The sequence below is a fragment of the Anabrus simplex genome, chromosome 1, assembly GCF_040414725.1.
Source record: "Anabrus simplex isolate iqAnaSimp1 chromosome 1, ASM4041472v1, whole genome shotgun sequence".
Lineage (NCBI taxonomy): Eukaryota > Metazoa > Arthropoda > Insecta > Orthoptera > Tettigoniidae > Anabrus > Anabrus simplex.
The window spans coordinates 511,206,334-511,218,457 of record NC_090265.1 but is presented as its reverse complement, the minus strand read 5'-3'; the positions used below and the strand labels follow the sequence as shown (position 1 = coordinate 511,218,457).

At 38.1% G+C, this 12,124-nt stretch overlaps 1 protein-coding gene across 5 annotated transcripts in view; it reads right to left on the bottom strand.

The window, feature by feature from the left end:
- Positions 1-12,124, bottom strand: part of LOC136857039 (E3 ubiquitin-protein ligase KCMF1) — a 320,855-nt gene that overhangs the window by 109,186 nt on the left and 199,545 nt on the right. For 3 of the 5 annotated variants that reach the window (XM_067135395.2, XM_067135391.2, XM_067135394.2), the window contains exons 5-6: positions 6,325-6,423; positions 1,949-2,123 (exon numbers count right to left, since the gene is read on the bottom strand). In XM_067135395.2, coding sequence (XP_066991496.1) covers positions 1,949-2,123; positions 6,325-6,423 — 274 coding nt within the window. The remainder of the gene's footprint in view (positions 1-1,948; positions 2,124-6,324; positions 6,424-12,124) is intronic. The other 2 variants (XM_067135392.2, XM_067135393.2) reach the window with 2 other exon arrangements.

Below are 12,124 nucleotides of genomic sequence, written 5' to 3'. Positions count from 1 at the left end.
ATTTACCGCATATTTACCCATATTCTTTGATTTACCATATTTCATTACCTTACATTTCGCGTTTACTGTAATTGTATTGAGAAAAAACCTATCTTGTTTTCTAGAATGCAACTAAAACACAGTAAGACCTGAATGCCCATTTACACGGGGTAAATTGAGTACGGTAACCATATTCAAATCTATTTCAGCACTATGTAAACGTAGTATATATTTACGAGAATGAACGGCTTGAATACGACCCGCACCCAAGATTTACAACCAATATTTTTGGGGAAAAAGTGCGGGTGGTATTCGGGATTATACGGTACTTTGTTCTTGTGTTAACACCATACTAAAGTATTAGTTTCATTTTTCTGCATTTATCTCTGTCAATTTTATTGTTTAACTATCTGTTCCCTACTTTTCGGGCTATTAATTCTAAAGAACAAATAATTATGTTTTGACATTTGTAAAACTGATATACTGTTGTTAATTAACTTTTCTATTTCTAAACTAGCGCTTATTCTTTCACGATACGGTTCTGGACTACTCTCTAAAATTTACTGGATATTACTTCTGATATTAAAAAAAAAAAAAAAAAAATCGAGGTGTGCTCGGCCTCACATTTTTACCCCTTTAAGGTAAGTCGCCTTTTCCTACTTCTCCTTGCATGTTCTAATTTATTTCTGTTCCTTATTCGTTTTGTGCTGTGGGTCTTGTGACTGTGTTACTATTTTATGATTTATTTTGGGTGTCACCGTCTGCGTTAAGTGCACAGTGTGGGTTAATTTTTATCTTGCCTGATCTTTGTGCATTGTGCTCACAATTATCTGACACCTGTCACATTACTATGTCTATTTCTTATCTGCCACGGCACAGTGTTTGTGCGTACATTCATCCAGCCCATGTTACACGATAATTCATGATACTGAAATGGGAGAGGGAGACTATTTTCAGGTGACAAGAATCTCCCTTTGGTCTTCATTATCCATATCATCATCAACATTTTCAGATATACTGTGAGCATTTATTGGGGTTGTTTCTGGAGCACTATCATCGCTACCTATAAAGTCCAAATCATTCTTGGCTATAAAGTCACTGTCATCGACTAAAGAATCTAAATAATCCAATACTTCGGAATTATTTAGCTTAGAACTTGGCCCAGCCATTTAAAAACATTAGGCCAACTCATGGCACAAAAATCTAATAACACAAAATGTTAAACTAAACTTCACTTCTGAACACTGATAAATGTTGAATATAAACAAAATATAACCAATTAAAATGGAAACAATACAATGAAGGAAAACACGTATAAACAAGACTATACTAGGAAGCAGCACACTTCAACTCGCCATGTGGCTGCCATGCGGTAAACATACGCGGTTTGATAATTTCATTTGTTTCAAACAGATGAGCTTAGTGTCTCTATCTCTCGAGAAAAGTGTAAACTAAATCCTAAATCTACTATTGCTGTCTTTTCCTGACATCTGGGAGTCCACTAAAGTACTAATACAGCCAACCGATCAAAGAGCCGATAGATTGGTGTGCTGAGTGGTTTCAGCAATACCACTCGAGCCGACAGATCGGCTTGCTGAGCGTATAAGAGTTAAACTATCATTTTACTCACGGATCAAAAGTGATAAGCCAGTACAAAGACTTCTTATGCCTGAGAAGGATGAGAGTATTCTTTTCTTTACAAGCTCAGAACCAAATAATTCAAAACAGTTATTCTTGCACAATATGGCAGACAAAATTCAATTCAACGATAGAAAATTAATTTTTGGAAAGGTGTTACAACATTGTAGGAAATGCTGTGAATTTTATTCTACAACAACAAATTTCAATTAACACATCTCCATCAAAATAAGCTGAAAATGGAATGTGTGATTTACTACACATGACTAGGCCCAATTTGTTAGAAACTCTGGTTCACTTCTGTTATAAGAAAAGAAGTTGGTGTCCATACCCTCACCTGCTGTCTCTCGAGCTGGAGTTGCATCTGAAGCTGTTGAAGTTGGGAAGGTGTGGAGCCTTGGCCTGCAGCTGATCTTCGCACACCTGATAGCTGAGACAACAATTCTGCAATAGGGTCGACACTCTCTCGGCTTGAAGGCGATAAAGATGATAGCCCACCAGAGGAACTACAAAAATATGTTGTGTTATCTCTTTACTCTATCAAAAATCTACAATTACAGAACAATGCTGTCTTTCGCCTAAGTGATGGAAATGGGGAGGAATACTGTTAGAGATCCTGGCAGATCTGTGGTGTAAAGCAGGAAACAGAAATTGTGGAAGTACAAAACATTTATACAGCTGTAGGTATAGCTACCAGATAGTTGTAAAAATTCAGTATTTACATCTATTTGAAGTCACAAAGTTACCTTGTCTTGCCAAGAATGGCGTTTTCCCAAATTAATACTTAAGTTTTGAACAATATTACAAAATCTGAACCACGGAAATCTGAAACGACAATCACAATTGGCAGCACTGTGAGTGTAGCATTTAAAATAAGGATTACAATACCAATACTATGTGAACTAGTGCTGCAAAAAGTCCAGACAAAACAAACTGCACAACATTGTTTATTTTTATACTAAGCAGAACCCAATGACATTCTAAATGTAACAAATTCTACACTTGTCCTTAAACCTGGCATCATGATCTCTAGTCACTGGAACAGAGGGGGGAGTGTTGAACATTTATACTGCAGGCAACAAATAGGTTCTATATACTGCCAACAGAGATAAACACTTTTCCTGAAATGTTCTAGAGCAGTCTGAGTTCTGCCATGACCATTGTTGCCAAGTTCTGACCTGAAATGCATGAGAACTTCATGTTTCCAGATAAATTTCCAGACGTACAAATACACAGTTCAAAAAATTAGGGGAACATGTTTTTGAACATATGCCATGCTCCACAAAACCAATACCTCACACCCAGGTATATTATCAACTAAACCTTTATTCTTTACCGTTGAAATATACAAATGAACATCGATGGGTTCGTGTTCATTTTCAGAACAACAGAAATGTCCAAATAGGGGCAAAAACAAAGTGATAACAGTCCTTCAGGGTGGATTTTTATCACAGCTGGAGAGCTTCAGTAAGGTGTATGTCCTACATGAGCATTTATCACAGCTTGGCACCTACGTGGCATGCTCTGTATAAGTCAACTGAGTCACGTTGCGGTATCAGGTCCTTTCCTTCAACGGGAGCCTGTTCAAGGTCTTCAAGTCTGTGGTGGAACAGGATGCCCACGAACACTTCTGTCACGCCTATCCCACACATCCTCGATGGGATTAAAGTCGGGACTCACTGCTGGCTATTCCATCTGTTGGATGTCCAGTTCTTGCAAGATGGTGCGCACTACATGAGCTCTGTGCACAAGTACGAATTCAGGGCCGTATGCAGCAACCAACGCATTATCTGCTCGATGTACCCCGCTGCGGTAAGATTACCACGGACAATATCCGTATGGCCACCAATGCTGATGCCACCCCACACCATCACCGAACCTTGTCCTAATCGGTCACCTTTCTGGACAACATTTGGCATGTACTGTTCACCACGGCGCCTCCATACACGTTAATGTCCAAAGTATCAAGGTTTGTCCAGGAGACAACTCGTTAACGTCAGTAAATGTATTAAAAATGGTACCTCACTTTTAAGGATTCTCAAAAGGCAACAAACTGATGAGCAGATACTTGATACCATAACAGAAGGCATAAAAAGCTCCAACTTCATAACGTAGTTCATAAGCATGTTTACCTCAAAATAATTCTTTATTCCTTAATTTCTTTACTAAAATGCTCTTCCATTCGGAAAGCATATGAAGACTAGGAGTATTATATATACAGTATTATCTTTCTCAACAATATGCTAGGCATATCAGTAAAACAAACATTTTCAGCATGTAAGTAAGGGCAAAAATTAAACAATCCCTTGAACTACTGCAGGAGGGGGCAGATGAATGCCTTCTTGATGAAATTTGCTGCACATCTCACCACAACCAACAAGTCACCAATATATGTTTTAAGAAAATTCTTGAAAATACAGCAAAACAATTTACAAACATAATCCTACTTTAGTGATGTACTGGGCATTACAGCTTGCTGAATATGTTACAAATCTGAAATAAGTATTGCAGTAGGATTTGAGGGTCCTTAACCATTGAAAATTTGGAGGTCACTTAACCCTTGCTCTTAAGATCATATTTTCATTTAATTTGGAATGAAAGTTACCCTTATGTACATGAAGAGGTTCCTTAGTAGGAACAGTGTTTGTTCATATACTCACTTCACAATGTAGGAGTTTGCAGTCATGCATTCATTGCATGTTTTTTCTAAGTGGTTACATGAATGATCACCATCGCTCTGCAGTCTAACCCCGTATAAAATGTAGTTTTTTAATCATTTTTGTCATTAGTAAGACTGTTTCCTACTTTTGCTGACAAGAAAACTTCACTAAGGTATCTTTTGAACGATTTTGTAGTGACATTTCTGATGAGTAGTGACCTAGGAGGCTGAAAATTTCAAATGAATTGAGGTAAGTGTACTTTCATGCACTGTGCTACATCTGTAAATGACTTTCTTCATGTAGTATTTCTAATACTGATATCTAAATTCTTTCAGCGTTATTGGTTTCTTTTCTCACCAAGAACTCTCATTAGCATTTGGCGCAAAGATGTTATTAGCCAGACAGTTGTGCTGTGTATGAAATACAAGCCAACAGAATAATTCAGGGTACGGCTGAAAATGTTAAGCAGGCTTAGGCTTTGTTGTACTCTAGGAAGCAGTGCTCTATAGCAAGTTATAACAAGACTGTTCAGAATATAGAAAGAAAATATTAATATATACAGTTAATATTTTTCTTTTAGTACAAAATGGCCAGGAGCAGAGGCAAAAATAACTTGAGAGAACTGACAAGTTGTGTGGCATTCTTGATGCTATGTCAGAAGATCAGGAAGAGGGTTTTGATATCGGTGGTGATTTCGATGCACAGGGTAGCACCACACTGCCAGAAAGTGTCTGATCAACGAATTGCCACAAATGCAAGAGCAATTGCTTACTGCAGCACCGAAGCTCTATACTATGCAAAGACTGCAAAGTAGCGCTGTGTGATGACTGATTTACTCCTTTCCATTTCAAATATTGATGACATGTGTTTGAGTGAGCTGTTGACATCAGCAGTTTTATTTGGGAATAGGATAAAGAAATCCCAGCAAACTGCAGATTCAAATAATTGAGTTTAGACATTGTTTTAATATGATTTTTTATATTATCAACACACATGTTAATATAGTTCAAGTATGTCATTCCAATTTGATAATAAACTTGAAATGATTCCTGTATGAAAATATCAACAGTAAAAGTAAGTGGTAATTTAAGTCATCACTAACCAGGTGGGTACAAACTGGGTGCCTGAATGGATGGTGATCATTAGAGTAACCACCAATAAACTCATTATATTCAAAATGTGAAATATTTTATGGCTATATCATTGTTATTAACTGTAAGTATACTGTACATAACAATAGTACTGTAATTATAAAATCATAAAATGGAATTTATACCTCAAAAACAGTTTTGCTCCTTAAAGAGTTAAAACTAAAATTATCATGAGAAAGGTAGGATGTTTTACAATCAACTTAAATTTTATTAAACGACTGTTCACAGTTATTTCCAAGTTCACTCGCATTTTTTTCCCATGTGATACAGTATTTACTCACAATCAGGGTTGAACACATTGCAGACAGACCTGTTGAGATCCTGTTCTCCAACATGGTCTTCATAGCACAGCATCATTCTAGAACAGTTCATTTCACACCATGTAAAGTCTTGATCCGCTACAGTACTCTCCGACACATGACCATCTCATAAGTAACTTGCAATTGACACAGTACTGAATTACTCAAGACTGACTGTCATATGTCAGCTGCGCTTATTATATAGGGTCACAGAAGAGTCTCAGTTTCTACTTCCAGATCATTCTGGGTGTGTGCTGTATTGTTAATCAGTTTCCATCTTTTTCTAAGAGCTTGCGTATCACAAGTCCAAACAATTCACCAGCACTACCGTTTAGCTCACAGCTCTGCCAGTATTGTCGCCTCTGGCCAGTCCTCTCTGCAATTTTGGCCTTCATTGTCACAGTTTTATTATTTAGGCATACCACTGACTTAACAGTAACATCGAATTCCCCTCCACCTAGTCAATAAAAGGTTAGACTTTAAATACTATGCATTTATCATTTCAAACCCATTAAAAACCACCATGAAAATCTTACCAAATATTGCGAACTTAACCTAGATCTTCATGAAGATAAGACACATTAATATTGCACTCACCTGAAATGCATGTTAGACCGACGAGCCCTGGGTCCTCCCACACCCCGTGAAGGGTGTGGTATTCTCCGAACACCATGCCTAGAGCCCGCAGGTTCATCGTGACAAACAGTTAAGGATAACATATCACATACAAATGCTACTGTAATGATTACACTCCAATATCTACAGCCAGTTAATTAACACAAAGACTTCCAAACCTTCACATCATTCAGAAGTGATATCACATGCACATAATTTTCACTAAGCTATCAATATTTTCTTAACTGGTATGAAAAGTTAGCTGCATGCTAATTAATGAACAAGTTATCATGCGTTTAGATTAATAGTTGTAATACTAATCCACAATAATTTGAGAGGATTCAAAAATGCTGGGACGTATATGAAGGGTCTTATTTCCCCTTTCCACTGGGAGCAATATATTTTTTAATGGCACATGAGAAAGTAGTCTGCCTATAGTCTGAACATGCAACTATGATAACCAGATTGTTTGAAATGCCATTTATCTCTGTGGACCTAGCATTGCAATGTACTGGGGGTCAATATTAGAAATACATCAATCGTATGCTTTTTTTTTTTTTTTTTTCTTTTTTTTTTTTTATAGTGGCTTTACGTCACACCGACACAGATAGGTCTTATGGAGATGGTGGGATAGGAAGGCCTAGGAGTTGGAAAGAAGCAGCTGTGGCCTTAATTAAGGTACAGCGTTGTGTGAAAATGGGAAACTACGGAAAACCATCTTCAGGGCTGCTGACAGTGGGAATCGAACCCACTATCTCCTGCATGCAAGCTCACAGCCGCACGGCCAACTCGCCCGGTTGTCTGCTTTCTGTTGGCATCTATGCGTGCCTACTGAGATGAACGTTTGTCTGCACTGAGCAATCTGATGTACATAACACGGGAAAGAGTGGTGATTGTAAAAGTTCATGCGAGAATGGATACAAATACAAACGGCTAATCGGTATTCAAAGTCTAAAGAAAAAACACCAACTGGTGCAGCAAGAAGAAATGTCGGTGTGCGCTTAAAGAGCCAAAGTTTGTAACGGTCGGGGATTTAAGGCCAGATGCCCTTCCTGACGCCAAGAGATTTTTGAGATAAAAATCTCAACCCAGGATCAACTGGGGTTTGAACTTCAGCTTTCTCGATAAGAAGCCAGCAGGTACGCTACTGAACTAATCATGCCTCCAGCATGATCACAGTCAATGACATTCATTAACTGTTAAAAAAACAGTAGAGAAATGAACATAATTTGTTGTAATTCATAGGGATTACTTAGCACAACTTGTTTAGTAGGAATAACAGCGCTGCTTGTTCCAACAAACTATAAGATGTTAACACATTCAGGCTAAAATTTAAACATTGTTTCTGTACATCCAAAAATACAATGTAAATAATATTTAGATACTCTGATATCTGTGGATGAAACATAATATATCACATGAGATCACAGGAGCAAAATAGGAAAAGTTTCAGATCGTGCTGAGAAGTATATAGCATTTTATAACTTACTCGAAAACTGTTTTTGATGTTTACCATTGTAGAATATTCAAGACTTTTTGAAGAGCAGTTTTCATTTTCTCTTGACTTTCCTTTGATAACTAGCCCAAGAGCTGTTCCACTAATATTCTCAGACAGTTCATCTACAAGTTTTATGGGATCAGGCATTCAAATATCTGTCCTATGTAAACTCGCAATTGTGTACAATGACAAGTACAACGATTATATGATGAAACCAAGAGTTGTGACCAAGTAAAGGATGAAAGGTCAAGTTGGTTTGAAACGACAAATGGAATCCAGGGATGAAGTTCTCTCACCACTCCTCTTCATAACCATAATGAATGTTGTTTTAAAAGCAGTTAAAAGTTAGGATCCAACAATTAAATCCCTTTCTCGATGATGTAATGGTATGGGACAAGACGGAAGCGGACGTACAAGCTAGACTAGATCTTTGGCGTGAAGTTTTTAGAACCTTCAGTCTTAAAATCAGTTTGGTGACGAGCAGAAACTCTCCAACTGTTCATCTAAGAATTGGATATGAGGAGATGGATATTAAGCAATTTCCAGTCCTTAGATAGTGTTTTCTCTTCAGACAAAGCCATACATCAGGATATTAAAAAAAGAATACAGAAAGCTTCCACATTCTATCACGCTGTACATAAAATACTCTGGGATGAAATTTCCGTTAGTTTTCCAAATCAGCTTTTACAAAATATATCTGGTACCTATATCGATGCATGGTCTGCAAGCAGCAAGACTTACTGGATCAACAAACGGCCACCTTCAGGCAACAGAAATGAAGTTGCTCAGTTGTATGCAAAAAAAACAAAAATGGATAAAATAATGTCGATATCCGACCACAGCTTGGATTGGAAAGAAGTGTACTGGAGACCCCAAAAGTGAAAAGATTGTAATGGTTATGGTCACATGAAAAGGATGGATCCCCACAGGACACCTAAGCATACTTTGATCACAGTGCAGAGATGCCAACTTTCAAGAAAGGCAATGCGTAATGCACCTGTTCGGGCACGGGGATGGGGGGGCGTAGAATATTTTTTTCGAGATCTTACTAACTTACATATCATTGAAAAATCAATGAACAACATACAGTTCAACCAGATATTCCAAAACTGGCATATAAAGTGTGTTATTCTTACCTGCTAAAGTAACAGGTGATCTGCAGTGCATATCTGAGTGGAGGTTGAAGGATCATTTCTTTTGTTGAGTACTGTAGTTGCTCCCTTACCAGCTTGTAGTTCCTGTTTCGTAAACTAGCACTGGTGACATGCTTTTTCTCTTGATATCATGTGCACACACTACAAAATGTGATTTTAAGGAACGGAGTAAACAGGGCCATTCTTTCGAGTATTCCTCCCTAAATGTTTGAACTATTTTTGGTTTATTACTAGCGTCACTAATCACGGTAACATCGCCACACGTATTTTCCTGCACAAGAAATCGCATTATTTCACACCTTTCGCATCTTGTAACACACAATTAGCATATATCCTAGAAGAGCAATACTGTATATGTAAATTTGGCAACCAAAATCCCAATAAATACTTCTACAACAGTCACGCACACAGTATCCACAATGAAACGGGGTTTGTTGCCACGTTGCCACCAAAACAAAGACAAAAGACCTCACATTCTTGCATGGAAGTCTGGTCATGTGACGAACAAAGACAACTCCGCAAGATATACCACTTCACAGGTGCCTATTTTTCTGGTACTGGAAGCACACACTGCGTTCGCACGTGAAAACTCTTAAATATTCTTAAACAAGGGACAGGAAAGGGGTATAAATTATTACTGAGAAATCTGACAATATTATGAGAATTCAAGCTGTAATGGCATTCTTTGTGTATCCTTTTGAACACTTCATACACTTAGATTTTAAAATCAACAAAAATCATAATTTGTGGTGTGTCATCCGTAAAGGCATAATTGTGATGGGCAATTTGTAATTATTACGACTGAATCGTAATAGTTGACATCTCTTGACAGTGTTCCTGGTAAGAGACCAAGCAGAAGAGCTTGTGATATTTGGCAGAAGCAGATTTTCAAGAACCTTGAAATTACAGATGTAAACTGGTGTCGCATATGTGAATAACATCTGTGGATGGAGTCTGACTCCATGGCTAAATGGTTAGCGTGCTGGCCTTTGGCCACAGGGGTCCTGGGTTCGATTCCTGGCAGGGTCAGGAATTTTAACCGTCATTGGTTAATTTCTCTGGCATGCAGATTGGGTGTATGTGTCGTCTTCATCATCATTTCATCCTCATCACGACATGCAGGTCGCCTACGGGCGTCAAGTCAAAAAGACCTGCACCTGGCGAGCCAAACATGCCTCGGACACTCCCGGCACTAAAAGCAATATGCAATTTCCATTTCATTTCATCTGTGGATGGACAGGACAAACTGGAGGAGACTCATACACAACCACACCTGGCATGCCAAAGCTAAGAAATGATTATGATTACCTGCGAAGTTATTCTCAATACCAACAAATTTTCTTGCAATTTGCTTCAATCGGACCGTTTATTGCAGAATTGTCTCCCCCATCAAAAATGCTGGGCTAAGGAATATAAGTAGAGCCCTGCATGGATATACAAAATAATATCCGCACCCGCAGTTCCTTCATCCGCACCCGCATCTGCGAATGGTTGTCTAAGTCCACGAACTGTTATCTGCGAATATTGTTAATATATAACTACAGTATATTATACCCAAGGTAATGAAACGGATAGATCTGTTAACGTAATACAATAGGCCTGACACCTGGCACCAGAACCGCTACAGTCACAGGATTATGAGGGATTTTCTCTTGCAAGAACTACCGACGTATTGACTTTTGTTCCTTCCTTCCTTCCATTAACTGCAGGCAGGAGTCAGTTAGGCTTAGGTCAGATTCACAGCTGTATGATCTCAAGGTCCTTAGTATATCACTATTCTCCCATACCAATTCAAGGGTCGCCTAACCACAAGCAAAAACAAGAGTATACCTGAGTGAATGAAAATCAATAAACGTTATTATTTAGAAATTACGAGCAAAATTATCCGCACTGCCATACAGTTTGTATCTGCACAAACACTAACTTCGTGGATATCCGCGGATATTCGCATCCGTGCAGGGCTCTAAATATAAGGGGTCATTTCTTTGAAATTAGGTTTCCTACTAGGGGTTTTCAAGAATATCTTTTCCATGTTTGCTATAAAGCTGTGTATATCACCTTAACAGATGCAAATTGTCTGAGCTATGTGATGGAGCCCACGTGCTAAACAGGTCAAACGGAGCATGTTAGGATAGGTCATCTGAAGACCTTAGCCACCTTTCAGCATGTAACTTGCAGCATGGCTAATTAAAAAGAAGTAGACAATCTGTCTTTATACCTTCAGGCTAAAACAGATTCATGCTACTATGAAAAATTTCTGTGATGCTTACATCATTCACTTTGAAAGAAGTTTGCAACTTAACAAAAATCTTTCACTAAAATTAACTGTTGAGAGTATTCACACAGCGATGTTTGCAATCTACCTACCACCAGCATCTTAAGTTTCATCTATCAAAACCCTTCTCCTTTATATCTATAGTTTGCCTTAGTTTAGATATTTTCATAGGAATTTGGTATTTTCTTATTGCAGTTTAACAAGAAGTGTAAAATTTCATATATTTTTGTATAAATTGTTTGAAATGTGGATTATCTACCTTGTTAAATGGTATATTGGTCCCCACATCATTTTACACAAATCTTGAAAGAAATCCAATTGAGTAGGGAATGCCGAACTTGAGATGGCTTGTAATAATAATGTTACTGTTTTTTTTGTCCCACTAACTACTTTTGATGAATTTTGGAGGCGCCGAGGAGCCAGAACTTTGTCTTGCAGGAGTTCTTTTATATGCCAGTAAATCTATCGATGCGAAGCTGACATATTTATTATTATTCTTCTTCTTGTTTCGTTTCGGCCAACTAAGGACCACGTCATTTCAACTGTTTCCCTTGAGCTTTAATGTTGGTCCAGTACTCTTTCATTCGTATACGGTGTTGCTCCTTTCGTTCTTCCGTCCATGCCTTTCCAGTTTTCATCTTCGGCTTTGGTAGGAAACTCTGATGTTCTTGGAGTTTTTTTCTTAAGTGGGACACGCTCTTGGATATCCTCAAATGAGATCCCAATCTCCTGCAGATCTTTCTGTACCTCACTGAACTATGCCCCCTTTGCCTTTTTCTTATTATTATTTATTTTCCTTAAATTGTACATGTACAATTTAGGGGTGGTAGAAGGAGAAAGGGCAAGCCCCACATA